This window comes from Ascidiella aspersa, chromosome 4 (assembly GCF_963924565.1).
Source record: "Ascidiella aspersa chromosome 4, kaAscAspe10.2, whole genome shotgun sequence".
Lineage (NCBI taxonomy): Eukaryota > Metazoa > Chordata > Ascidiacea > Phlebobranchia > Ascidiidae > Ascidiella > Ascidiella aspersa.
Window position 1 is genome coordinate 3,673,314 of NC_139450.1, and position 25,527 is coordinate 3,698,840.

A 25,527-nucleotide genomic window follows, 5' to 3' on the forward strand; every position below is an offset into this window, starting at 1 on the left:
GGTATTTACCAAAGGCGGGAATACTTGGCTCCCCCGATCCGTCAAAAATTACTGCAAATATAACCGAAGGAGTTCTACGACAGTTAGGGCATCCAAAGAATCGAATAATATGACTTTTAGACCTTAAGGTCGTAGCAATGCTATAATTAGACCTCTAGGTAAACTCCCGGCAGAGATAAAGGGTGGTTCGCTCAGCATTGATAAACTTCAGGCCCAAAAGTTCCGTTTCTAAGAAGACAAACCGTATCTGGGAAACGCTAGGATTCGGTGAACTTGAACAAAAACCCAAACAGCGTGTCTTTTCCTTTGCAACCCGGCGTTCCCTTATCGCTTCCCGCTGGTGTATTTATTGAAATTCCGGCGAGGGGCGTTCGCTATAGTGCTCCAGTCAAGTGGAAAGAAAACCTGAAGAGAGCGGGCGAAACAGTGGGATCTCCGCCCAAGCTAAACCGCCGGCAAACTGTGAGAGATAAACCTGGCGATTTAGGCTATCGTTTGTACTCGTAAGGGTGTGTGTAGCCTACGCGCTAGTGCTTGTATTGTGTTGGGCTTTCGTGCGCTTTCCAAAACCGTGCTGGATTTTGTTTCCTAGAGCGCTGGTAGTAGTATTTCGTGCCCGCGCGTTCAGCTAGGTTCATTCGTTATTTGAAGCCGGCCAAAGCACGCGCGGCTAAATGGAGACGATAGCTTGATTTTTCTTGCCTCTGATTGTTGTACGCGCTAATTAAGTCGATGGCCGACCCTGGATTTCCGTTCAAAGTTGAGCCCAAAGACTACGTTGTGTTTGAGGGACGGATAGGATTTAAAAGAGGTTTGGTTCTGTTTATTTGTGGACTTAAAGGCACATGTGGTTGATTTTGTTTTTATGCTGCGGCAAAGATTAAGCCAAGCCGTTTGCGTTGTGTTATTGCCACGATTGTTTTTAACACGTGTCTCGTTTTTGATTCAAGATTATGTGTCGGAAATATGTTGTTATTCAATGTTTTTTACTTGATTTAAAGCAACAGCAATTGATACTTGATTACTACTGGTGTCTGTAAATATATGCTGTTTGTTATTTACATTATAGCAAAGTGTGTTGTTTAAAACCAGTTTACTACTACAACATACTACATTTATTCTGTAGTTAACTTGTTTTTTACTTGTTTATGTATTAGTTAACTTATAATTAGCCAGATGTGAAATGTTTAAGCAATTTTGCATTAATAAAATACATCAAATAATTTCTTCAACATTTTATTACTTACTCGTGTTAAAACACACATAGTTTTCGGACATAAGTTAGAAATGTTAACAAGGGTGTAGTGTCTGTTTCAGGGTTTTGTTTTTTTGTCAGTCTTTTGAGTTGTTTTTATTTATTTTAGATGAAAGAGATCAAGTTCAAAAGAAAACGTTCACAAAATGGATAAACAAACATCTGGCAAAAGTAAGATAAGCATTGTATTTAAAAACATTTACTGGAAGCTTTTGATATTAGTGTTAACCTAGAAGCATTTCAATTTTGCCAAAAAATAAATTGAAGCTATTTAAGAGCTTTGGTCATTGACCGTTTGGGGTGAATAATAAGGATTACATTCACTAAAATCTTGCCAACTGCCCTCAGTGTCGTATCCAAGCAAAAAGGGTACTGTTTAAATTTGGCTCACATATTAAGGTTAAGAACCGGTGCCCTAAACCCTTATTTGAAAAGGTTGAAACTTATTTAAAGAAGGCAATTGAACCCATGTTTTTTTTAGATAAACAAACAGGTGTAGAACCTATACAAAAACAGTTTTTGTCATGTGTATTTGAAAAGCTTAGTATGTGTTTCCAGAACAGAATCCTGTCCTCCAACAGAACACAATAATGCTAAAAAAGTTTTTTTTTAATTCATTTATATTGTGAAATACATTATTTGTACATTTATCTTGTAAAAGTTTTAGACCTTCATGACTGGTTGTTGTTCGACTCGGTGCACTTCTCAAGCTGTGTATTTGAAAAGTAACAAACCAAATAAACAAGTGATTTTATGTCTTTTTAGATCAACAGACAGATTGACAACTTGTACGAAGACCTTCGAGATGGCCACAACCTTATTGCTCTTCTTGAGGTTCTTTCAGGCATCTCACTGGTAAGAGACTCAATAATTTAATAATATTTGCAATTATAGCTTTCAATTCTTGTTTGTATTGTCAGTTTTATGTAGTGAATTTTATGTCATCAGTTTTAGTGCTATCCAAACTTTAAACCCTATTTAATTTTCACTTCTAAGAAAGATTTGGGGTTCTGAAATAATGTTTTTTTAACATTCGTAGGAATTTGGTTTAATTTTATTCTTTTGTATAGCTCTTTAAACCTCGTAAAATGTGTTTTATTGTTATTTGTAAGACTAAGGAGGTCCTTACTTGTTTGCCAACATTTTAGACTACGATTTCTCCACCCCCTAATGCTTGTATAGGTATATTGTTTCAATAATATCACATTTCTGGATTTAGACATCTATATACAGAGTGGGCCAAAAGTACGCTTACAGTTATAAAAAGTAGGGTTTGGGTCTGAAAGTTAATTTATTTTTGGGGTTCTTCTCATACACCTTGTTCTTTACAACACCCCAAAAAAGAAATATATTGGTGTCAGGTCAGGTGAGCGTGGTCTTTTCTTCCAAAGCCAAGCGCTGTGGAATAACTATAAGCCTACTTTTGGCCTCCCCTGTATAGTTTATATTTGTTTTGACTTGTGAATTGCTTATTTTAATAAAACCTGGAGTGTTTCAAACTCTTTTTAAAATCCGGCCTTGATTCTTTCCCTTTTTCATTTTCTTTCGTCTTTTCCTTAACACAATTGAAGTTTTACTTTGGTGTTCATGCGATGGGAGTTATGGCTCAGTTTATCCGAGCCAAGCTCCATTTTCCAGCGGAAAAAGATGTTTGCTTTGGCCTGTTTCTGCTTCACAGGCGTGTTATTGTAAGCTCACTTATTGCTTGGTGTGCTAACAGTCGTGTCCGAACCTGTAGGTCACATAAGAATGCCCTTCAAATCGCCGATAAGATACAATTATACCACATCATTGAAATGTGGTTGTATACTGAAAATTGCGATTATGGATTTGTTAAACTGGCTAAATTAATCTTTAAATAAATCGGCTAAAACACATTTTTTTGAATGTGATCTCCACAGACTATAAATCTAACTAAAATATTCTTGCTTCAAATTATTTGAGTATTTATATTGAAATTTGCAAATATGAGTCTTTTTAACTTAGGGAAATAATCTCTAAATGGTCTTAGTCAGCTAAAACCCTTTTTTTGTGTTAAGTAATCTCCCACAATAAATGTAAAATAAGTTTGCCTGCTTCAAATTATTTAGACTGTTTAACACTAAACAGGTACAAAGCATGAATGATTTCTTAAATTTAATAATCCTTAAATTTACAAACTTTAGTTACAAATACAATTTTATAAGTTAGAAGTATTTTTTTCGACATTGTTTTGCTATTTTTTCAACAATTGTTAAATAAATTTTTCTTCATTTTAAATAAAAAATAAATATGTTTTTTATTTTTCTATTGCTAATATATTGTTTTATCCTGTCAGCATTTTATTGTCAGTATGGTTTTATTTCTTCCTATTGAGCATATCACTTCCTGTATGACTGTTATTATTGGCCACTAAAATAGCACATACATAAATCAGCCTGTTGAAATGTAAGGATGCCATAGTATCCCCTATCATCATAAATACATAAATATTCGCTGGTTCCTGTTTCGAAAAACCTGAAACTTAGATGACAAATAACCTAATAGTTAAAGAATATTTTTCTTTGAAAGTTAACGGATGTGTGAATTTTCTTCACAAATATTTGTTCAGATCTTTGTCCACAATGCATTTTTTATTCTTGAAATGTTTTTTTTAAATTTAAATATGTTTACACATGTTTTTGTGTTTGTATATCTGAGTCCTTATTTATTATGAGTGTGCTGTTGTTACCTTGATCTTATGATTTGCATTTGAAACACTTAATTTTTTTTTAACAGGGCTTCCCAAGCTTTTAAATCTGCCATATTTTTTTGTTTGTTTTGCCACCCTATCGATTTATTTGTAACATACAGAACATTTAAATTTGGATCATACTGGTTTGAGGTTTTAGTTATGTATACATAGTAGGTATTTTATAGCCCATATAAAGGTAGATTCTGTTGAAAATGAATGAAGAAATATGCAAAACTTTCAAAATTTTCCTGACTACTTTATGGGCTGTGATATTCCTGCTAGATTGAACATTTCCTTTGGCACTCATCTGTTGAAGTAAAAAATGATTTTCAGCCTATTGTTTTGCTTTTTAAGCATCAAAAGAAAAACGGTGCAATTCTAGATAAAACATTTTGTGTAATAATAGTTCCTTTTTTTTCTTGTCATGCCGTTGAAGAAGGTATTTTGACTGTCAACCTACAGGAAATTTACTAATTTCACTAAAATTTTCTACAAGCCAGGTGTTAATGCCTGCAAGCATTTTTATTATTGCAAAGAGTTTACATACAAAACGGAATTATTTAGTAAAACTTTTTAGAAATTAAACGATCACCAGGGAGTCGCAAGACAACGTATAGTTTGAGAACCTCTGGTGTACCTTAAGGGCGATCCCTAAAACTCGTTGCTGACCCCTTGTAGGGTCATGACCCCCAGTTTGGGAAGCCCTGTTCTAAACTTCTATTGCTAATCTTGCTTTCTTGTTTCTAACCCTGCATTTTTCTACTAACACCCCCATCCTTCCCTAAACCTTTCCCTTTTCCCTTTCTTTTTTCCAAACTTCTTCCTTTTTCTCTTTAAAGCCTCGGGAAGAGAATTACATGACGCACATGAGACTGGTAAGATCCTCTTTGCTTCTTGCATACTTTCTGTATACTTTTGCAAACTTTCTCTTTTTTTCCAATGTGAAATTTTAGTGCTGTGTCTGTGTGCTAAAAGTTACAAAAAAACGAAAACGATATGATACTGATAAGTTCTGAGATTTTATTAGATCATTTTAATAAATATTTTAAAGGTAGATTTTTTGAAAACGATAGACTGGTTATGAATCAAAACATTTTGCTTTAATGTATCTATTTTAATTGCGACCCAAAACTTGAATATACAGTTGCTGCCAGGCATTGCTTCTCTTGTAAAATTGTTCTTCCGCCAAAATTTTATTAAAGGACCAAAGTTTCGACCATCTATTTAAGCAATCTTTTTCAGGCCAATATTGGTACCTCAATAAAATTTTGCTGGAAGAACAATTTTACAAGTGAAAAACATGCATTTTGTTCAGAAAATTACATCTTAAAATGTCTAACATTTTTTGCCTGAGTAAACATGCAAAAATATTTGTATATTGGTAAAATTTATGTTTAATATAGCTTAAAAATATATATACATTTAAAAATCATTATCATTATAATGCATCAGTAACACTCGCTAAAGCAATAAATATTTAAATAAATAAACTTTATTTTCAGCCGCGAGAGAAGGGTCGCATGCGCTTCCACCGTCTACATAATGTTCAAATTGCTCTCGATTTTCTACGACAAAGAAAGGTACGTGTATGTCATTTATGTTAAATAGGATTTTTTTATGTCAATATGTTTTTTCTTCTTTATATTTATTTGTTTTCTTTTCACGGTTATGTTTTTTTTTCACTTTTTATCTATATGCTGTTTACTTCTTGTAGTGATGGGATTTAGTTAGTTTACATCAGATTGTTTAAATCCATATTTAGGATTTAATTTGCTTGGCAAACCAGTTGTTGTTTTTGTGATGTATGCTGATAGACCCAAAACCAGATGAGTTGTTGTGGGGAAAACTATTCCAAATGTTAAGGTTTTCTGAAAAGTTTTACAGTATTAAATAATATTTAGAGCAACGGTCCAATTGTTGCCTGAGCTATAAGTTTTTTTACACTTTTGACTTTTTTGAATATTGCAAAATTTTTGCCAAAAAGAAACAACAACATTATGGCTGTGTTTATATTGGGTTTAAGCTTTACGTTACCCAAATTTTAGCATTAAATCACTAAGATTTTATTAAAAAAAAAAGTAGCTGTATTATGCTATGAATGTTCTGTTCTTCATTATTTTTTTAAAGTATTTCTATGATATATTTTACCTTTAGTAGATAATAGTGCAAGTTAGGCCGAATTGGTTTGCTTTTCTCAAACCACTTGTTTAAATTTCTCCTCAAGTCTGTTTTTGTTACACATTCTTTTCCACGTACTCAATCCTCTGTTATTTTCAACAACAAAGTATAATTTGATACTGATTTTCAACAATGTGTATCAATATCACAATCTATCATATTACGAAAGCATCTGGTATTTAAGGTTTATATAATTCAATCTTATTCCAAATCCAAAACAAACAACATGAGAACCGCAGTTCAAACTGCACAGTTGTGTTGAATGTAATAATGCTGGTAGCAATAACAATACTTTTGTTATGTTTTAAAAAAAAAATTGTTGTCTTTGTTTGATAAACAGAAATTTCACTAAATTATTTTTATTCAAAGAGCATAACATTTCTTAAAAACAGTGTCAACAAATTAATTACCTTCTAATTTCTAAGTTTGTATTATATAGATTTTATTCATGGCTAGAAAAAAGATATACATTGCGCAGCACAAATGCATCACATATGCAAATAACTTAGTAATAAGTAATTAGACTTCACATACACTGTTTTTTTGAAAAAAGAAATACCATGCATTGATTGAAAATAGGCTATTTCACCTTCTTTTGTATGTAGTTTTCTATTCAATTTCACAGTTATTGGATCAAAAACAGCAGGTTTCTTAAGTTTACTTGTTTTATAATTGTCAATTTATGACATCATCTAAAAGAAATCGTGCCAACCATGGTCCACATAGTATAAATTGTTTCTTTAGGGTTAAAAAATACTTTAAAAATGAACCCTGTGTCAATATAATTCATCATATCATAAATCAAACAAAATGTTGTGTGACCCCTTTAAAAATTTCTCTTTGGACTCCCCTGGTTTCCCAGACTGCAGTTTAAGAACTAGTGTTTTAGTTTCTAGGCACAACATGCCTCCTTTCTTGTATTATTGTTGCAATTAACACGTGCTATTGTTGTTATGAACTCTAACAATGACCCATTGTTTCCAGCTTCGACTTGTAAACATACGTAGTGATGACATCACAGACGGAAACCCGAAACTTACCCTGGGTCTTATTTGGACCATCATTCTGCACTTCCAGGTATGCTATTTGGATTTTGGAATATGCTTTGTTGTTGTCTGATTTCCACATTCAGAGTTTTTTTTTTATAGCCATGCTATTAACAGACATTTCTTTCGAAATTTATTAGTACATATAAATATATAATGCAATATTTTTAAACTGGGCAAATTGTTTGCGAGAACTTGTGAAAATTAAAGCAAATTCTCATGTAATCGTCCATGAAAGTGCAAACGTTTTTTTTTTGTAATTCTTATAATCGAGTTGCTGGAATCTGCACAATGACATATGATTTACATGACATGTGACCCAATTGCGTTTTAAATCGTTTCCACGACTCTGTTAAGTAACGCGATAAATAACTACGCAGGATTGTAAAATGTAAATGAATAATGAATTATTTAAAAAGCTCAAAATATTACACCACGTCTCTAAATAATCTTAAAAAACTACCAGCGAGATTTTTGAGTCGTTCAAAATGCTTCCTATTTCTGTATGGGCTTTGATACTTATTCTACGTCTAACTACAACCTTACGCCATTATCTTAAGATTTCTTCGAAACGTTCAAAATGCTACCTGTAGACTTCTGCATGGGCTTTGATATTCTTACCACATCTCTAAAAATGTCTTAAACAAGCAACCAGCGTGAATGTTCCCGCTTTTTTGATTCAGATTGAGGACATATCGGTCGAAGGGTGGGAGGACGTGACCGCTAAACAGGCGCTGCTTATTTGGGCCAAACGGAACGTGGATGGGTACGACGGGGTCGAGGTCACCAACTTCACAACATCGTGGAAGGACGGCAAGGCACTCAACGTCATTTTGCACAGAAATAAGTGAGTGAATTGACTTGTGTCAGGCGTACTCAGCCGCTTCCTGATCGCAATATCAGCAAAATACATGTGCAGTTGTACACTGTGCAGGTATACGGTTAAAAGTGGATAAATTAATTATTAAATAACAAAATAAAAGACAAGAAATCAACATAATTTCGGCCGCAATGGTGACTAGACTTGTTTTAGCTTTTTTAAAATTTGATTAGAATTAAAATTTGAGCGTTTTAGCCTTTCCGATTTAGATTAGAATTAGAGTTGCCGAATTCTTAAATGATAGAAATCAACTATATTTCGAACTAGAATATTTAATTATTTCGCGATCAATTTGGTTTAAATCGCAATTTATTCTCATAAGAATTCGAAAGATAGATATTCCTAACCCGTAAGTCTTCAAAAGACCGGATCAGTCGATCAATTAAGGATATGTGATCAAACAACAACTTTAGAAGGGCTAGATACAGTTGTTGTAATTCACACGTATGTGTATTGTGTGTGCATCTTGCATTGAGTCATTATTTTAGAGTAATCCCGATCAAATAGTAGGTACATAAATCTTCTTAAAATGGCTGTATTTGTCTGATTCTAAATAGAGGAATCAGGTGGCACTATATAAAGACAAATTGTATTGAAATCTCGACAAACTTTTGCGAAACCGTGCTTCGTGATTCTTTAACCTGATGAAGCACGGTAGTGCGAAGGCTTGTCGAAAATTCAGTACAATTTGTCTTTATATAGTGCCACCTGATACCTCGAAGTACAAAAAGTTTCAGCGAAGTAACGTTTATTTCTTCAACTGACAATGAAATTTACATTTATTCAACGCTCTTTGTTCACCTTTCTTTCTAAACAGGCCCGACGTTCTCGACATGGACCAAGTGATGGCCAACGACAACAAAACCAACTTGGAACAAGCCTTCCACTTGGCTGAAAAGGAATTTGGAGTAACGCGGCTATTGGACGCAGATGGTACGTTTCAAGTAAAAAAGACGATTACTATCTTTTTTTCGTTCCTGTTGGTTTCAAACAGCAGGTCAAATCATTGAAAGTTAAAAGACTGACAAATTGGTTAACACTGTTTACTAGACATATTATTCCACCGGTTGAAAACTATATATAGTTTTTAAAATAAAGTGTATTACAAGAAGTGTATTAGAGTGTCGGGTAAAAAAATAAGACCTGAAATATGCTTGCACATAATATCAAGTGCGATTTGCTTTTCAGGAAACCTATAAACTAGATTCCCAAATTTTATACTCCTTAAAAAACGGAAATATATAAGTGTGTATAAAAGAATATATAAGTGTGTGTTGTAAAGAGTAGGTATTGTACAATGTACAAGTGTGTATATATGTTTACGGGTGGTATATTTATCCAGATGTGGACGTTGATAGACCGGACGAACGTTCCATCATCACTTACATATCGTCCTTGTACGATACGTTCCCTTGCGTGCCAGAATTCCCCATCAAAGTATCTGAAAACGTAAGTTCGTTGGTCAGTGACCTAGGGTAACCCCTGTTGGACCGAAGTCAGTGACCTAGGGTAACCCCTGCTGGACCGAGGTCAGTGACCCAGGGTAACCCCTGCTGGACCGAGGCCAGTGACCTAGGGTAGCCCCTGCTGGACCGAGGTCAGTGACCTAGGGTACATTACCGTAGTACTAAATATGTTTAAAAAAAACAGCCACTTAAGTTTCCTCACGGTTAACGTTTTCTACGAATAACTTAAATGCCAACTGGGTTAACACAATTAGGTAAAACGCAAGTCATTACCTTAATAATTTAAGCAAACTCAAATCTAATGGACTTTTACTTAAGAAAAGTTTTTTAATGTTTGCAAAGATTGACAAAAAAAGGTTCATTCTTGAAATATATACGACTTAACTCAGACCAGGGCCTAATCTTTCGTAAAAACAACACCTGGGTTTATACCAGGGGTTCTTCAACTGGGGTTCCTTGACCCCTTGGGGGTCCGTGAACTAGTTTTAGGGGGTCCATTAAAGGCCTTATTGAAATATTAGTCTATAGTGAAGAAGTAATCAATTAAAAATAAAATTAAGTTTAATTAAAAATAAAACGGGATATTAAGACTCCACTTCACTTTCACATTTTGTACCTAAGTGAGCAGATTAATGAAGGCTATTAGTATTGTGATGTCAAGTTATGACCTCATTTTTTTGAATTTTTTTGCCTATCGTAGTCAATGCGAAGCCAAAAAAATTTTAAGAACCCCTGGTTTATACTAATAGTCAGCTTTGTTTCCTCCAGGAGGTACTATTGTATGAACTTTTCGAATCATTTAATTGAAGTCATTTGACCTATTATCGGTTAAAATGTGTATAATATCTACACATTTTAATCTTTGTATATGGCCGTATTTGTCCTAATTCTAAATAGAGGAATCAGGTGGCACTGTATAAAGACAAATTGTATTTGATTCTCGACAAGCTTTCGCACAACCGTGCTTCATCAGGTCAAAGTATAAATGAAAACAATTAAAATGCACGTAAAAGCACAGGCGCAAGTAAAAGGCGATAAGATCGAAAGCTTGTCGAGAAATCAAATACAATTTGTCTTTATACAGTGCCACCTGATTTCTCTACACATTTTAACTATATCTTTTTATTTCCTATCTTTTAACATTGCCACTAAATGTATTCATTTTGATGGGCAGCTCGATGACCGTAAGGAGTTGTCATTGTATTTTTATTTATGCTCGTTTTTAATGTTTGCTGAGATGCACAAAAGTGTAATCTTGAAATCTAGTTAAGGCGACATCTTTTTTTCCTCCAGGACTGGACTTTCACGTGGGAGGAGTACCGTCTTCTCACCACCACCCTCACCGACTGGATCCACAGTCAGACGATCATTATGAGGAGGAGAGATGACATCGACTCCTTGGAGACTCCATCGGAGGCCCAGGATCTTCTCGACGAACTTAAGCGATTCGAGAACGACGATCTTCCACCGAAAGAGGTAACAAAAAAGTTTATCGAACAAAAAAAAGTACTTCTTTTATCATCTTTAAAAATTCCACGCCGACCCTGGTCCACAAGAAGCAAAAACTTTTTTTTAGGTTAAAAAAAGTTTAAGAACCACTGTGTTAATCAGAAGCGACAGTTTAGCTATTTCGTGTCCTGCAAACCTAAATCAAATTCACCCCTAACCATCTCATACTCGTCTTTTCATTTTAGGTCGACGTCAAATCCCTGATCCCGAAATATCTGTCGGTTGAGCAACTCAGTCTCGAATCGAAGGGAAAGTACCGCGCTCCCGAGGGGTCCGAGCCCCAAAAGGTGCTTAACCTCTGGCAGGATCTGGTCGAATCGATCAGCGACAGGGACGAGTACCTTGTCAACGTTTACAACAGGTACAACGGGTTTTGTATTTACAGGTTAATATAGTGAGAATGTCAAAGCCGATACTGAAGTAGGTATACTTCTTAACGTTTCGAATAAATCTTAACATAATTGCTGGAGGTTGTATGTTAGGTGTAGAATAGTGGAGGTTGTATGTTAAGTGTAGAAAAGATCTCATACAGAAGTAATCAGAATTTTCTTTCGAATAACAGAATCTGCCTGAATCCGAATGTTGAAAACAAACGATTCTGATTGCACATCAATGATAAAGATTAAACTAAGTACAGAACTTAGTAAACCGAAAATCAGCTTGTTTAGATCTTATATTATGATAAATATATTTCGCTATAAAAAGCATCATAAGTATCTTATTCTATTTGAATAAACTCTATTTGAATAAGATACTTATGATGCTTTTAATAGCGAAATATATTTATCATAATATAAGATCTAAACAAGCTGATTTTCGGTTTACCGAGTTCTGTACTTAGTTTAATCTTCGTCATACAGAAGCAGGAAGCATTTTGCCAACGTTTTGAATAAATCTGAAGAGGTGTTGAAAATGAATAAAGAGATATTCGAAACGTTAAAAAAAAACCTATTTCTGTCTGGGCTTAAAAATTTTACTACGTCTAACTACAACTTTCAGTCGCCATCTTAAGATTTATCCTAAACCTTCACAAAATGCAACCTACGGATGTATGGTCTTTAATATTCTTACTACGGTTTACTACAACCTCCTCATACAAGCTTATTTCATCGCAACTAGAAAAATTATAAATATTTTGTCACCATCCATAACGATTTTTTTAGCCTAACAGGTACAACGATGTGATGTGGAGCCTGTTTATATAATTTATACAAAAAATGTTGTAGTGTTACCAATACTACTTACACTAAACGCAAAGCTTAATAACTTTCGAGTTAAAAAACGCGCTTTCTTACTGCAGCACAGTAAATTTTATAAAAAAATTCTGAAAATGTTATATATTAATAATAAAATAAAACTATATTGTCAAACCATGTTATTTTTGTGCGTTTTCAGGTTGAAAGGCCTGCACGAGATTTGCATGAAAATAAACAGAAGCACCTCTGAGTGCCACAAGAAACTGGACAACGCAGACAATTTGATCGAAAAGGTAACGAAATTCGATATTTTAGTTAAATATAAAATATGACAGATTTACAATTTTTGTAACCTCTTGCGCCTTATTGACGAAAAGTAATCTGGTATTGTTTTAGCAAAATGCATTTCTATTAAACATTTTTTTGGCAAATATTTTTGAAAATATTTCTTTTATTCGAATTCTTTAATTTCCCCGCTGTCAATATTCAAAAAATTTCCCCTATTTCCCCGTTTGTAAAAATTAATAAATAATTTTATTCTTTGCGATATGCTTGCCCGTCTTTTTTTAAAACTTAACCCCGGAATAATGTTTGAAATTTTTTTTCCAGATCTCGAACAGTAGTGATGACGTCAGTAGTGACGCAGATAGCGTGAGAGTTCTACTTGATTCATGCGAGGCCGATATTAAGGAAGCGTTCAGCGATGTACAGAAAGTGAAGGACGCAAATTACTACCAGGCCGAGGAAATGTACAAAACGTAAGAACGGGGCATTTTTCAGCTCGTTTCTCCGTCCACTATTAACGTCTATAACAGCTTACACTTAATAAAGCTTTTTTAATAGAAATATGCCTTTTCACGATTTTTTTCGTAGTTTTTGAATATTTTTTTGAATGAATTATACATGCAAGACATCCTCACTTATTCTCATACTCTTACTAGCTTGCCAAAACTAAAATTTTAATAGCTATCTTTACATATTAATCACAGTTATATTATGTGTATATTTTAAGTTCCCTTTTTGATCCGGTTCGCCCAGACATTTTTCGTCTCTTATGCGGCCCCCTGTTAAAACTAATTTGCCTATTTTGTAAATATAAGTGCATAAAATTACCTAGATTTGGGGGTTTAACCCTTTTTTCCGTAAAAATAGTTTGATTTGTGGCTTAGTTTTGTCCATCTTTATTTGTGACCACCTTTTAGGGATGTCCGATAATATCGGATCGGAGCCGATACCCGATACCAAGTGGTAGTATCGGTAGTCGTCCGATATTTGGCTGGTATCGGTGCCGATCTGATGCCACATTAATATAGAAGCTCTTGTCATAATTTGTGATCTAACACTGCAATTCGACTTTAAAAGGTAAATTTATCTAAAGATATAACTTTTCACCTTTATGCAATTTTCAACCTTTATTTTACTTTCAAAAGAAAAACGTCAGAAAATTATAAAAAAAAATCGTGTCATTTTCCACCTTTATTTTACTTACCGAAAACAACCCCCTAACCCCCTATTTTCCACCCCAGTGTATTCGTGCTTCACGAGAGGTGGATTTCGGCTCGCACCGAGTTCAACCTGGCGCTACAGAACGCCGAATGCAACCGCTTGGAGGCGGTAAAGCGGCTCAAGACTAAACTGGAGGAGACCGCCGAATATTCACGCCTGAGTGATTGCATAAAGCGAGTCGACGAACTACAGGTTGGTGTCACGTGTTCACTAACACATTAAACACCCAAATTAAATAATTGCCATAAGCCAAATCTTAGAGTTCATTAGGCTATTTTACGAATTGATAAATAGGGTTTTAGATTACGCGTTTCAGCCTTCGTTTACCAAATATTTTCTTCAGTCACATAATTTTTGATAAGGTTGCAGTTTGTTTTACATCATACTATATACTATTCGTAAGGAATAATTCCGTTCAAATGCTAAATATACAAACAAACCCTGTGGCTATACGATTTTAAGGACTAATTATCTGTATTTATGTGAATAAAGCTTCGCTAAATATAATTAAAAAATAGGTTTTATGTATAAAATTATTCCACACTTTTCTTAGGCTAATATAAGGTTAAAAGGGATCTTTCTAAATACTTTGTTACTAGGACTAGATAATCATTTTTCAAAAAGGGCTAACAATCGAACTTTTTGTGACGTCACAGAACCAAGTTGACCACCACGTGTGGGGCAACGACGAGCCGGGCGTTCAAGGTCAGATCAAGGACTTTTCTGATCTGTCACAGGCGGTGGACGCCACACAAGCCCCAGTTGAACAATGCCACAAGGACAAGGTAAAGTTAAATTGAAAAAAAATAAGTGTTTTTTTGTTATTTCGAGGTGTAAGCGAACAGCCAATAATGTTTATTTTACAAAAAAAGTACATGCTATTTTTTTAAACGTTACTCTCTTTCACTGTTCAAAAGAACCGATTTACATTAAATGCGTTTCACTTTAAATTGGAGTTCCACATCTTTAAATAGATTTTTTTCTGATCGTTTCCGTTGATACTTAACTCTTCAATTATGCTCTTGAGTCAAACTTACTTATTTTACTAATTTTCAAGCATAGGTAAATAACCTTTCACTTCACCTAATATAATTATGTTGTTACTGTGCCGAATATTTTGTTTTTTGTAAGTTTTCGACGAATTACGTTTATTAAAAAAATATTGGTAATTAAACGACATTTTTTACCATTTCTTCTTGAGTTAAAACGATTTTATCTTGTTTAGTGTAAATTCAACGATGAACCAGAAGACCAAACTGCATACTGTGCATTACTTGACACCCTGGATAACAAGTATCAACAATTACAGGTAATTTGTCGCTCGTGAGATTCTTGTTGTTTTGACTCTTTTAGAATAGCTTTATATTGCAGTAAGTCGATTTACAAAATTATTAGAAAAAAAATTAGACCTTTCTTTTAACCTGCAGACTTAACCAAAGATAAGTTTGAAAAAAGTTTTTAAATATATCGAATTTATTTTTCAGTCCTAGCTTAAACGTCGAAATGACCAACGCCATTTTTTTTTAAAAATAACGCCACACATACAACTTGCAAATGTCCCACTCCACAAGTATCACAAAAACATAGTGACCATTATTATTATGCTTACTTTTCCTTAGCCACGTTTTTTACAACGCTATGCACAACTTAAAAAACGAAAGAAATAGATACTCGGCAAGGTAGCATTAGTCCCCCCCATCAAAATCCTCCAAATAACTATTCTTTTTTCCACAGAACAATTGCTATCCCCGCTCAGCATTAGCCGAAAAATTATTTCTCTTCCCCTCATCAAAATCCTCGAATAACTATTATTTGTTCCACAGAACGATCGTTCCCTGCAGAGCGCTTACTTCAGCGAGCTTCTTGACTTTGTGCGTGAGGCAACCATACAACTTGTGTTTCTACATGAGAAGGAAGACATGATTGTGGGGCAGGATGTAGCAAACTGCAAGCCCAACGACCTCGATCAACAATACATGGTAAGATATGTCCTATACGTGCATGGTAGGATCATTTCCTCTTTTTTTAACCTTTTTTTGGTGCAACCACGTGAGAGTGGGTTTGTTTAGACTGTAGAGGACAACAGAATCTTTAAAACATGGAACAAATAACAAATATTAGGCATTTTTTAAAAGACTGTGTTGTTTAAAGCCAGTGAACTATAGTTTAATGAAAATATAAAAGGGCGTAAATTTATGGAATCCAAAACCATTGGCAGCAGGTTTCTGCTTGTCGATTACTGTTCCACTGACGCGAAATTAACAATATTTTTTTAATAGTTTAATGAGGTTTCTATTAAGTAGGACACTGCTGTCACAATAAAATACGTTAATAAAAGAAATACGTTTAAATATGGTTTACACCTCTCCTACATTTTTTTAGATTTTGCTCATTTTTACCTAGAATAGCTTACATTTTTTTACCTAGAAGAGCCACAAAATACAGGACAAAGAACCGCGGTTTGCCCACGTCTGCCTATATTTTGGTTTATTATTGATGTCACATACACATCTATACACCGTGTTTTAGCTTAAATGTGTCGACGGAAAAAAATCATACTGTTTTGTTTTCTAAATATATTCAAAAAACGACGAGCAATCCAGTTTTATGCCTTCAAAAACCTACAAATTTTCTTTAAAATTCAAATTTTAAACTCCCGATTCGGTGGAATGGCATAGTTCGGCAAATATCACTAGCACTTTTAAGCTGGCGGTGAACCAAAAACCAACAATCCGGAAAGTTCAAGTCAAGTTTAAACCCTTTTCTGCTGATTAAGTGCGATTCTAAAGACGCACAAACATCAAATGGGCTTTAGTTTAATGGAAGCCGGGGTACGCAACGTCATTTTAGGTATTATGTGGAGTTTAGCAAAATTAACACAAGTGTAATATTTTGTGGTGGTCGTAGGTTTTATTCTTTCTTATCCACATTAAAACAACCTTTAATCTGAAATCTGCCACTGGCGTTTTTGTTTAATTCAATTTTTCGCTTTAAACAAAACCTAATTAAAGCAAAATGTCAATTCGCGCATTTCCCTATTGAATATAAAATACGGATAAAATGTTGTCAGGGCAAATCCAAACCATTTTTCACGAAATTTGAAACTGAACAATTTTTCAAAGCTTACTAGAGTTTTTTGTAAATATTTACTTACACTTGTTTCTTTTAACGATAATCAAGTAAAGACAAAAACAACAACAACAACAAAATTTCCAAAACGAAAAACTAAAATTCCACAAAAAAAAATATATCCGGCCAAGTAGTGAGGTCTGACAGTTTTTCAGTTTTTACTGAAAACATTTTTGTGACCCCTAGTCAAGTACGTTCCTCTCCACTTGAAAACACCTCGAAGCCGGCAAATCGTTAAACCACAAACGTGCCACTCGACCATTTGTCAGCGCCCGCACTGTCAACTGTAGTAGCGCAAACCTCGCCGCTCTCTGGTGGGAAAAACTGACGAACTTCAGTTTGCGATAGAACCCGGTTTTGTTGTGGTCGCCCTAACATACGATATGGCGAAATGACGCGGCGTTATTTTGCTCTCTTTCATTGTTAAGTGATTAAGGTTGAAAAGGTTGAGGGACAGACTACTAACGTAGCAGGGATGCTCTAACTAATACAAAAAAAGCTGTTTTACAACCTATTATAAACATATTAAACATCACAAACAGATACCCAATATTTAATTCTAGTTCCAATTGGATGCTCACACTGTCAAATTAACAGATTTGTCTTACAAATTTATTTCATAAAGGTGTGTTTGATAAATTTGCTTACAAGAAGATATCTCCTTCTACATCAAATTGGAGTAAATATTCTTTAGTCTTTTCCCTCCTAATCAAATTCAGTCATTTATAAGTTCTTAACATAAAATAAGGCATCATCAGTCTCTAGAAATAAACCCTTTTCGAATCTTGTGGATTTAAAAAAATTTCTGAATATGCTAAAACATGTGTTAATTGTGTTTCGAACTTTTGTTTCAAATCGAATTTTTTTTTCACAGTACACAATTTCAAAACAAATATTCTACTTTAAAGCCCTAAATATAGCGTTCAAAATCGAAAATACCCTTTTTACAGCCATTCAGTCCCTGTAAAATGTCGACCCTAGACTTTTTGAAACGCCCATGTTTGCACAAGCGAAAATGTTAGGTCTGCCCGGCAATTGTTACGTACACAGTGGCGGCGCGCTACGCCCAAAACACGCCCACTTTTCTCCGGCTAATTTACGAGCTCCTTCGTCGACAGATTTCTGAGTGTTCTCGCCCGGCGCATTTTATGGCTTAGAAAGTGAGAATATACTCGAAATCCTAGGATTGCTTTTCTTTTCCCATGCTGAGTAAAGCATTGTGCAAATACATGTTGAAACATTTTTACGCATATCTTTTGTATACAAACATCTTGTCAAACTTTTTTTATCATAAAAATCGAAATTTTCGCACGCAATAAACTTTTTCCACCTGAACGGACAACGCGAGTGTATTTTTTCTAAAAAAATAGTGTCATCTTATCAATTATACTTCACGTTTGTCACATAAGTGTTTCCAAACTTTATTTTAATATTTTTTATTTACCATTTTGCGTTTTACCCCACATGAGGATTTCCAAATTTTTATATCTAATACAAAACAAACCATCTCGTCCAGAACCTGATGGGCGACATTGAGGCGCAAGAGTCCTCCTTCTCCTCCACGACGAGGAAGGGAGAAGATCTCCTTGAAAGGAAACATCCCGCATCCCCTGTAATCCGCTCCTACCTCGAAGCAATGAAGGACCAATGGAAGTTGGTCCTGAACTTGAGTATGTGCATGGAAAAACACATCTCAGATCTTACACAACATCAGCAGGTCAGTTTCATGAAGTTTAAAGCAGTGGTCTTGAACTATTTTTAACGCTGACCCCCTAGAAATGTTTGTGCTTCCTGTGGTCCAGGGTCGGCGTGGGATTTTTAGAAATGAATTCCTAAGTTGACGTCATAAAACAAGTAGATCTAGGAATCCTGTTGGTTTCTGTTCATCAGATGTAAAACTAAAATGAATTCTAAAGCATTTAAGAAGAAGGCGTCAAAGCGTTATTTTTTCAATTAAAATATTTTTGTTTTACAAAATAATTTTCATTTAGGCCTTCATGGACCCCTGAAATTAGGCCACGAACCCCAAGGGGTCCACAGACCCCATTTAACGTTAAAAGGGGCTTTTCTGGTTTAAGGGCTTTGGAAAATCATAGCAGAGTTTTGAAGGAACAGTTTTATAAAAATAAAAAAATTGATAGTGTTCAAGTTTATAATATGGAATAATTTTTTAAATAGTTTAGGTTTTTGTCTTTAACTACAGCGAAGCAAATTTTATTCATGTGTTCCATTGGCCAGGCAAAGTATTTTAGATAAGACAAAAATTTAAACTTTTTTATTTGTATGTTCTGTTTATATGTTTGTTCTTTGTTCAACAAAGGGTTTTTCGCCGTTCTATTGATTTACGATACTTTCTTAAATCAAATTCAACATTCATAAATCATAAACAATAAACTTGACCGTGCAATACGCTTCTATTTTTTTTATATAATTAAAATCGAAATTGTAAACTTTTTTTTTTATTAATTTTGTTGTTTAACGTGTTTTGAACCTTCTTTAAAGTTCCACACGAAATGCGATGATACGGAAAGTTGGATGGACGACTTCGACGAAAAACTCGACGAAATAAAAGACGTTCTCGAGAAGGGAGATCCCCAGAAGCAAGAAGAGTGCCTGGAAAATAACAAGGTTTGTTAAAAAAAAATTTACTTTAAAATCTATATACTAAAATATATGCGAAATTTCGTAAATTTTAGGCCATACACGTAACCTGTCTAACGTTACTGTAAATTACGTGTTATAAATACGTGTTCCGAAATTAAGGATAATTGAAAAGTTTTTATATAAGTCTATTCTTTTTGTTGTTTAAATAACTTACTTAAATGATCATACTTTATTGGTTTATGGGTTGCAATGCTTCTCCATATAATGTAACATAAACCCTGAGTAAACGAATAAAACATGTTATATAAATAAGTTATCCTATTTGAGTTTAAAAGAGCTTAACGAAATTAAATATTGCTAACCAAATTATTCGGAAAAGAGTTGAAAGCAAGACAAGGTTAAAAATCCTCGGTGGGATTCGAACTCACGACCTCCATTTCATTTCCCCAAATATACTTAACAACATAAATGTGTTTCGACAGGCACTCGGGAGTGACCTTGAAAGCCACAGACCGGTGGTTCGTGACCTTGTGGAACAGAGCCACGCCGCGCCGTGCATTGTTGAGAGACAAACGGCGGACAATGGCTTCGCGCTGAAGGCGCTTTGCAGCTACAGAGGAGACAAGGTGGGTTTCTAGTGCCTCACAGAAAAATGCGTTAATGTCTCAATTTTTTACCCGAACAGCAGCAATATATATGAATAACGATGGTTTGTAATATAAGATTGATGTTTATTGTATGTTGTAAAACAGGAACCATAAATGTTATTGCGCGCCTACATATTTAAAACATTCATTTTTTAAAGCAGAAATTCCCAAGTGTTTTAATTTTTTTAACATGACACTCAACAAAAATTGACCATGTCTGAGATCTGTTTACTATTTTTGAAACTAGTATACAACAAAGGGTATTTTGCTTCCAACTGATTGGATATAAAATCAGTAATTTACGATATTGGTCGCAATTATTTTTATGCATTTGGTCTTTTAGTTTATAGCAAAGCCGTTTTAAATTATACAACAGTTAATCAACATAAAAAACGTGCTGTAAAATTAGTAAAAAATATATATGGGTGTTTATGTCCTATCTGTACAATAATACTACGTACCTATTGTTTCACACTTTAACCTATAATATTCTTACTACGTCTTACTACAACCTCCAACCATTATGCTCCAAACTGTAATTTAAGCTTAAGTAAAACTCTTTATTTACAATATTACCACACACCTATCGTTTCACGCCTTAAGCCATACATTTATCTTCTCTATTCCCAGCTTGCAATCGCCAAGAGCGAGGACTGCAAGCTCCTCGATCGCCCCTCCGAGCACCACGTCACCGTAGTGACGTCATCCGACCAGCAGGGGAAAGCCCCGGCCGTGATCTTCCAGTATGCGCCCCCTAGCGAGCAGAGTGAGGCCCGAGCTGCTTCGATCGAGAAGCGATTCGACGAATTGAGCGTGGCGTTCAGGGCTTGTAGTGAGAAGCTGGAGATTGCAACTTACGCAAATAAGTTCAACGCCACTTGCACGAGTGTGCTCGCTTGGACGCCAGAACAGGTGGGACTTTGGGCGTTTGATTTTTCGGAAAAAAAAACATTTTTTTTGTGAAAAATGTTAATATTTAATATATTGCAGTATTCTGTCTTCTAATAAAGTTGTTTTATGTCTTTTTTAACCTTTGTGGTTCTTTTGGACCGTATTGTATTGTACACTGCTATTTAATCTTTGTTAAAACATCCCTTTTTATGTAAAATCCTAATTGGGGTTTTTAATACGAAACTCCATATTCAGTAGTATGTTTTACAATTTATTAGTTTTTGTTGATAAAAAACATAATTTTCCTGTGTTTTTCCTGACGAAACTCAAATTTTTAGTAATTTATTTCACAAAATTCAATTTTTCAGTAGTTTTCTTGATCGAAAACCTAGTTTTCCAGCAGTTTTCTCACAAAACCCTTTTTTCATCATTTTTATGAGCAAAGTATGTTTTTTCTCGTTTTTTTCACAAAAACATTTTTCGTGAATTTTATTCCAAAAAACAAACATTTTTTCACACAACTTTCCGATTAAAAACCAGACTTTACGGAAGTTGTTTTCACTAGTATCCCTTTGTGCAGCATTTCGTCAACACCAAACAATTCAATAATTGTTTTTCAATAATTTTTTTGGCAAAACAACACTATTTTTTTAACTTTTTTTTTTTAATTTTTTTTTCTCTTAGTTCCGCGAGCTTGACCGTGACGAGAAGAACGTGGTCCACATCTCACTTCCCCGGGATCTACAGAATCTGGACACAAAGTCGGCTGACCACGAGGACATGAGCGAAGCTCTGGAGAGCTGCAGGGTTCACTATGGATTGTGCAAAGAGCACGTCGAAAAACTAATGCAGCAGATGGACGCAGGTGAGTGTCAGAATTGTAAACAAGTCATTTCATATAACTCAAGTCCACGCCAAGTCATTTTGAATAAATAACAAGTCTAGTCCAAGTCCAAGTCATTTATAAATTACTAAAGTCCAAGTCAAGTCATTTTGAATCAATAATAAGTCTAATCCAAGTCCAAGTCCTGCAAAACACAGTCTTCGTTAAGATTCCTGAATTCAAAACTGTATCAAACTAATTAAAATAAAATAACAAAACTTCTTTGGCAAAAATCGCTTCAAAACCGAGGGTTCAAACAAAAACTGAGGCAGATTTGCTATGACATATGTGTTTCTTCGTTGTTCCCTAATTTAATTAATTCCAGTAAGCTTCGATTATTTTTATCATTTTGAATCAATAATAAGTCAAGCTGCAGTCCATGCCACATTTAGAGCAAACTTCAAGTCACGTCCTTGTCATAAATATTAAACCTTAACTTTTAGAATTTTTAACTCATGCGACTATAAGCAACTGAACTGAAACATAAGAGAACGCGACATATAACAAGCAAATTGTTTTATTTGCAAAAAAATGGATAAAAATACTTCATTTCAACCCAAGGCATTTGTCCAAAAGACTTCTGCCAAATAAGCTTTGCCTTTATGTTTTTTTTCGCATAATAAATCTATATTTTACTTTAAAGCTCCGTTTTTAAAATAGAAGCTTGTATCCAACATTGATAACGGTCGGTGGGCATCGGGTATCGGCGCACATCAGATATGATCAGACATCCCAAATGACAGCCCCTTGGCGTTACAAAATCTGTTTGTTACTATTTTTGACTGTTTTTTATACATTGTACACTACAGCTCCTTCCCCTAAATAAACCTGACGTAAAATCACTTAATTTCTGGCAGATAACGAGGCAGACCAACAGTGCCAGTCTTACATCTCCCGCCTTAACGTCCTGCTGCGCCGGATTATTGACATCCACAGCGCTGTGGTGATCCGGATCAAGACCAACTCTCTCGCCGACAAAAAGAAAGTGCCACAGATCTTGCAAGAACACGAGGTGATAAAAATACATTAGGTTTGCGGATATTGTGCTGCAATATATATGACGCTGTCAAAATCGGTAATTGAAAGTTTTTTTTAAAACCGGAATGAATCTTGTTCAACGCGGGCTAAACTTTTAAGTGAATTGTAAATGGGGATGTCCCATAATTTTTTATTAAAAAAAAAAAAAAAGTTGTGCAACAAAAAAAGTTTAAACAAATCTTACGTTTAGCTTAAATTTTACATGCTTTTACTGTCACAAGAACTAAAGTTGAAATTTTTTCCTGATCAATATATTTCAAGCAGTCGTTCAGAATAATGCGCGCAATTATATTATTAAATTTCTGCATTTAAAAAAAATTTCAAGTACGGCTTTGAGTTTTTAGACTGTTTGCTACACGTACAAACAACGCCCAAACTTTACAAAAAAATTCTTCATACTTTGTTTGTTTCAAACCAATCTATTTTCAAGCGATTTTTGTCCGACTAATGTATTCTTCCAGCATTAGGCAAACAATTGAAATGATCCGTGGTGTTATTTTGTTTTAAGATCTTCTTTTAGTGTTTTGCAATGAGTACTAAAAAAAACTTCGCAAATCTCCAGAATTTTCTTATCTTTATTAAAACACAATAAATTTGTAGCAATCGGTCGACGAACTTGAGCGGTGCGAACCTCACTACACGCAAGTTTGTAGCGACGCACGTTCCATAGCTCAGCGGTTCGAACCCCACCCTAGGTCCGATCAACTGAAGACCCACATCGAGAAGGTGGAAGACGGGTGGGAAACCACCTGGAACGTTACCCACGTTTATCTCAACAAGTGAGTCGAGTTTCCGTTTTTACAATAACTTTACGTGTGTGTTTTTTAGTTAACTTTACAAGTTATTGTAGTGTGGTGATACCGGATATGATTTGATCCATGTGTAAGGTTGTCGATAGCGTTTAAATCTTTAAACATTATTTAAAAGTTGAAAACTTTCAGATTGTCTTTGAATTGATTTTCGCATTAATGAATAACTAACCCTATATCTTTCTTTGAGTTTATTTCATCTTTGAGTTTATTTAAGTTCTGCGGCAACCCTGATGTAGCGTTAAATCGGTTGAATTAAAATTTATGGGTAATTTTTGTTGAAAGAGTTCAAATTCCGACGTTTTGGTTAAAATCTCTTTTTTTATTTCTAATGAAGTTACCGTCCATAAATATTATTTTACCTTTTTTGTTTTGAGACTAAGCTTACTTTGAATAAATGAGTTTTGTTAAATGAATACTTTAAAACTTTCATTTATAAATTTTCGGTATTTCGACAGCTGTACTTTTTATAATTTATTTAACAATGTTTTGACCAAGCAAAAATAATATTAAAAGAATCTTTGCGAAAGACTATAAACCTTTACATATAATATTCGGGCAAACCAGACATTTAAGCTAATCCTTCCTAAAGTGATTTTCTATGTATTCTCACGCGTCAAAGCAATGTTGATATGTAATCACGAACATATTGCTTGTCGCTAAGTATCCACAGCGACCCACATCACCAAACACTTATAAACGATGCCCGTGCACCAGTCGGTGTGCAATGCGCTATCTTTTGTTGGTGGACAATATCGTATTTTGATGAGACTTTGGTTCGTGTGTTGCTTCTCAAGTTACAAGGATATCAGGCGCTTACAATAAGCTGGGGTCAGTTAGGGCATGATTATATAGGTCGTGTGGTGTATGTACACTACAGTATCTCGGGAATTCGCCAAAGTGTGCACGTTACTCCTTTGGTGGAATGCTACAGTTGTTTTATATTTGTTAGTTTTTTATTTTTTTTTACTAAATTTATTTTTTTTTACTAATTTTATTTTTAGATATGGAAACCTTAGTATTGCTTTACGTACTTTCGAGAAATGAAGAAAAATTATTATTAAAAAGGAATTAGTAAGAAAGGGTTCTAAAACCACTGATTTTACGGGCAAGACATTGAGGCGTGTTAGATGAATATTGTCTGTGTTGTTGTGATTTGCCGATTTGCACAGAATGTAAAATATTATGCTGTTGTGCGTTTGGTCTTAGTTTAGGTCAAATTGCTTGTATGTCGCGCCAATTACATAATCGCGAAAAAATTGCAGCGTTGTAAGAATATTGAAGCTAGTATATGAATGTCTTCCAGCAGCAAAAATCGTCTTGCCACACAAATACTTCCTAAACTAAGCTTATGAGACATGATTTCATTTGATTTCGTATGAGTTATGAGTTCATGATCCCATGTGATTTCGTATGATTTATTATCATTTCAAATGATTTCGTATAATTTCATATGAGTTATGAGTGCGTGATCTCATTTTGTTTTATGAGGTTTTTAGCGTTAATAAACTGTTATTTCACGACCTTGTGTTCTTACTAGGTTAAAGGTTGTCATGCTTATGGGCGACGAGATTGATCAGACCGAGCAAGTTCTGGAGAAAAGCGAGAGGTTTTTGTCCGAAGCCGAATTCAAGATCGGATATGACGAACTTAAGGAACAGCAGCAATTGTTCCTGGTAAGCTGAAGTTTAAAATTAATATATTTGCAGTTAGAATATCAAAGGTCATACAGAAATAGTTGGTTGCATATCAATGTTGAAAATGCGTAAAGAGTTAT

General features: G+C 34.5%; 1 protein-coding gene across 1 annotated transcript in view; it reads left to right on the forward strand.

Moving 5' to 3' along the window:
• The first annotated feature begins 480 nt into the window (after positions 1–480).
• The window catches only part of LOC146146720 (uncharacterized), a 73,488-nt gene continuing 48,441 nt past the window's right edge, over positions 481–25,527 (forward strand). Inside the window, exons 1-25 of the mRNA XM_083386983.1 lie at positions 481–811; positions 1,365–1,426; positions 2,021–2,110; positions 4,808–4,843; positions 5,471–5,548; positions 7,131–7,223; positions 7,876–8,039; positions 8,890–9,005; positions 9,415–9,521; positions 10,832–11,014; positions 11,233–11,408; positions 12,443–12,557; positions 12,853–13,001; positions 13,770–13,941; positions 14,406–14,534; positions 14,975–15,058; positions 15,573–15,728; positions 18,395–18,595; positions 19,381–19,506; positions 19,965–20,108; positions 20,760–21,041; positions 21,705–21,885; positions 22,761–22,915; positions 23,542–23,720; positions 25,291–25,426. Coding sequence (XP_083243109.1) covers positions 733–811; positions 1,365–1,426; positions 2,021–2,110; positions 4,808–4,843; positions 5,471–5,548; positions 7,131–7,223; positions 7,876–8,039; positions 8,890–9,005; positions 9,415–9,521; positions 10,832–11,014; positions 11,233–11,408; positions 12,443–12,557; positions 12,853–13,001; positions 13,770–13,941; positions 14,406–14,534; positions 14,975–15,058; positions 15,573–15,728; positions 18,395–18,595; positions 19,381–19,506; positions 19,965–20,108; positions 20,760–21,041; positions 21,705–21,885; positions 22,761–22,915; positions 23,542–23,720; positions 25,291–25,426 — 3,393 coding nt within the window. The 5' untranslated portion in view covers positions 481–732. The remainder of the gene's footprint in view (positions 812–1,364; positions 1,427–2,020; positions 2,111–4,807; positions 4,844–5,470; positions 5,549–7,130; positions 7,224–7,875; positions 8,040–8,889; positions 9,006–9,414; positions 9,522–10,831; positions 11,015–11,232; positions 11,409–12,442; positions 12,558–12,852; positions 13,002–13,769; positions 13,942–14,405; positions 14,535–14,974; positions 15,059–15,572; positions 15,729–18,394; positions 18,596–19,380; positions 19,507–19,964; positions 20,109–20,759; positions 21,042–21,704; positions 21,886–22,760; positions 22,916–23,541; positions 23,721–25,290; positions 25,427–25,527) is intronic.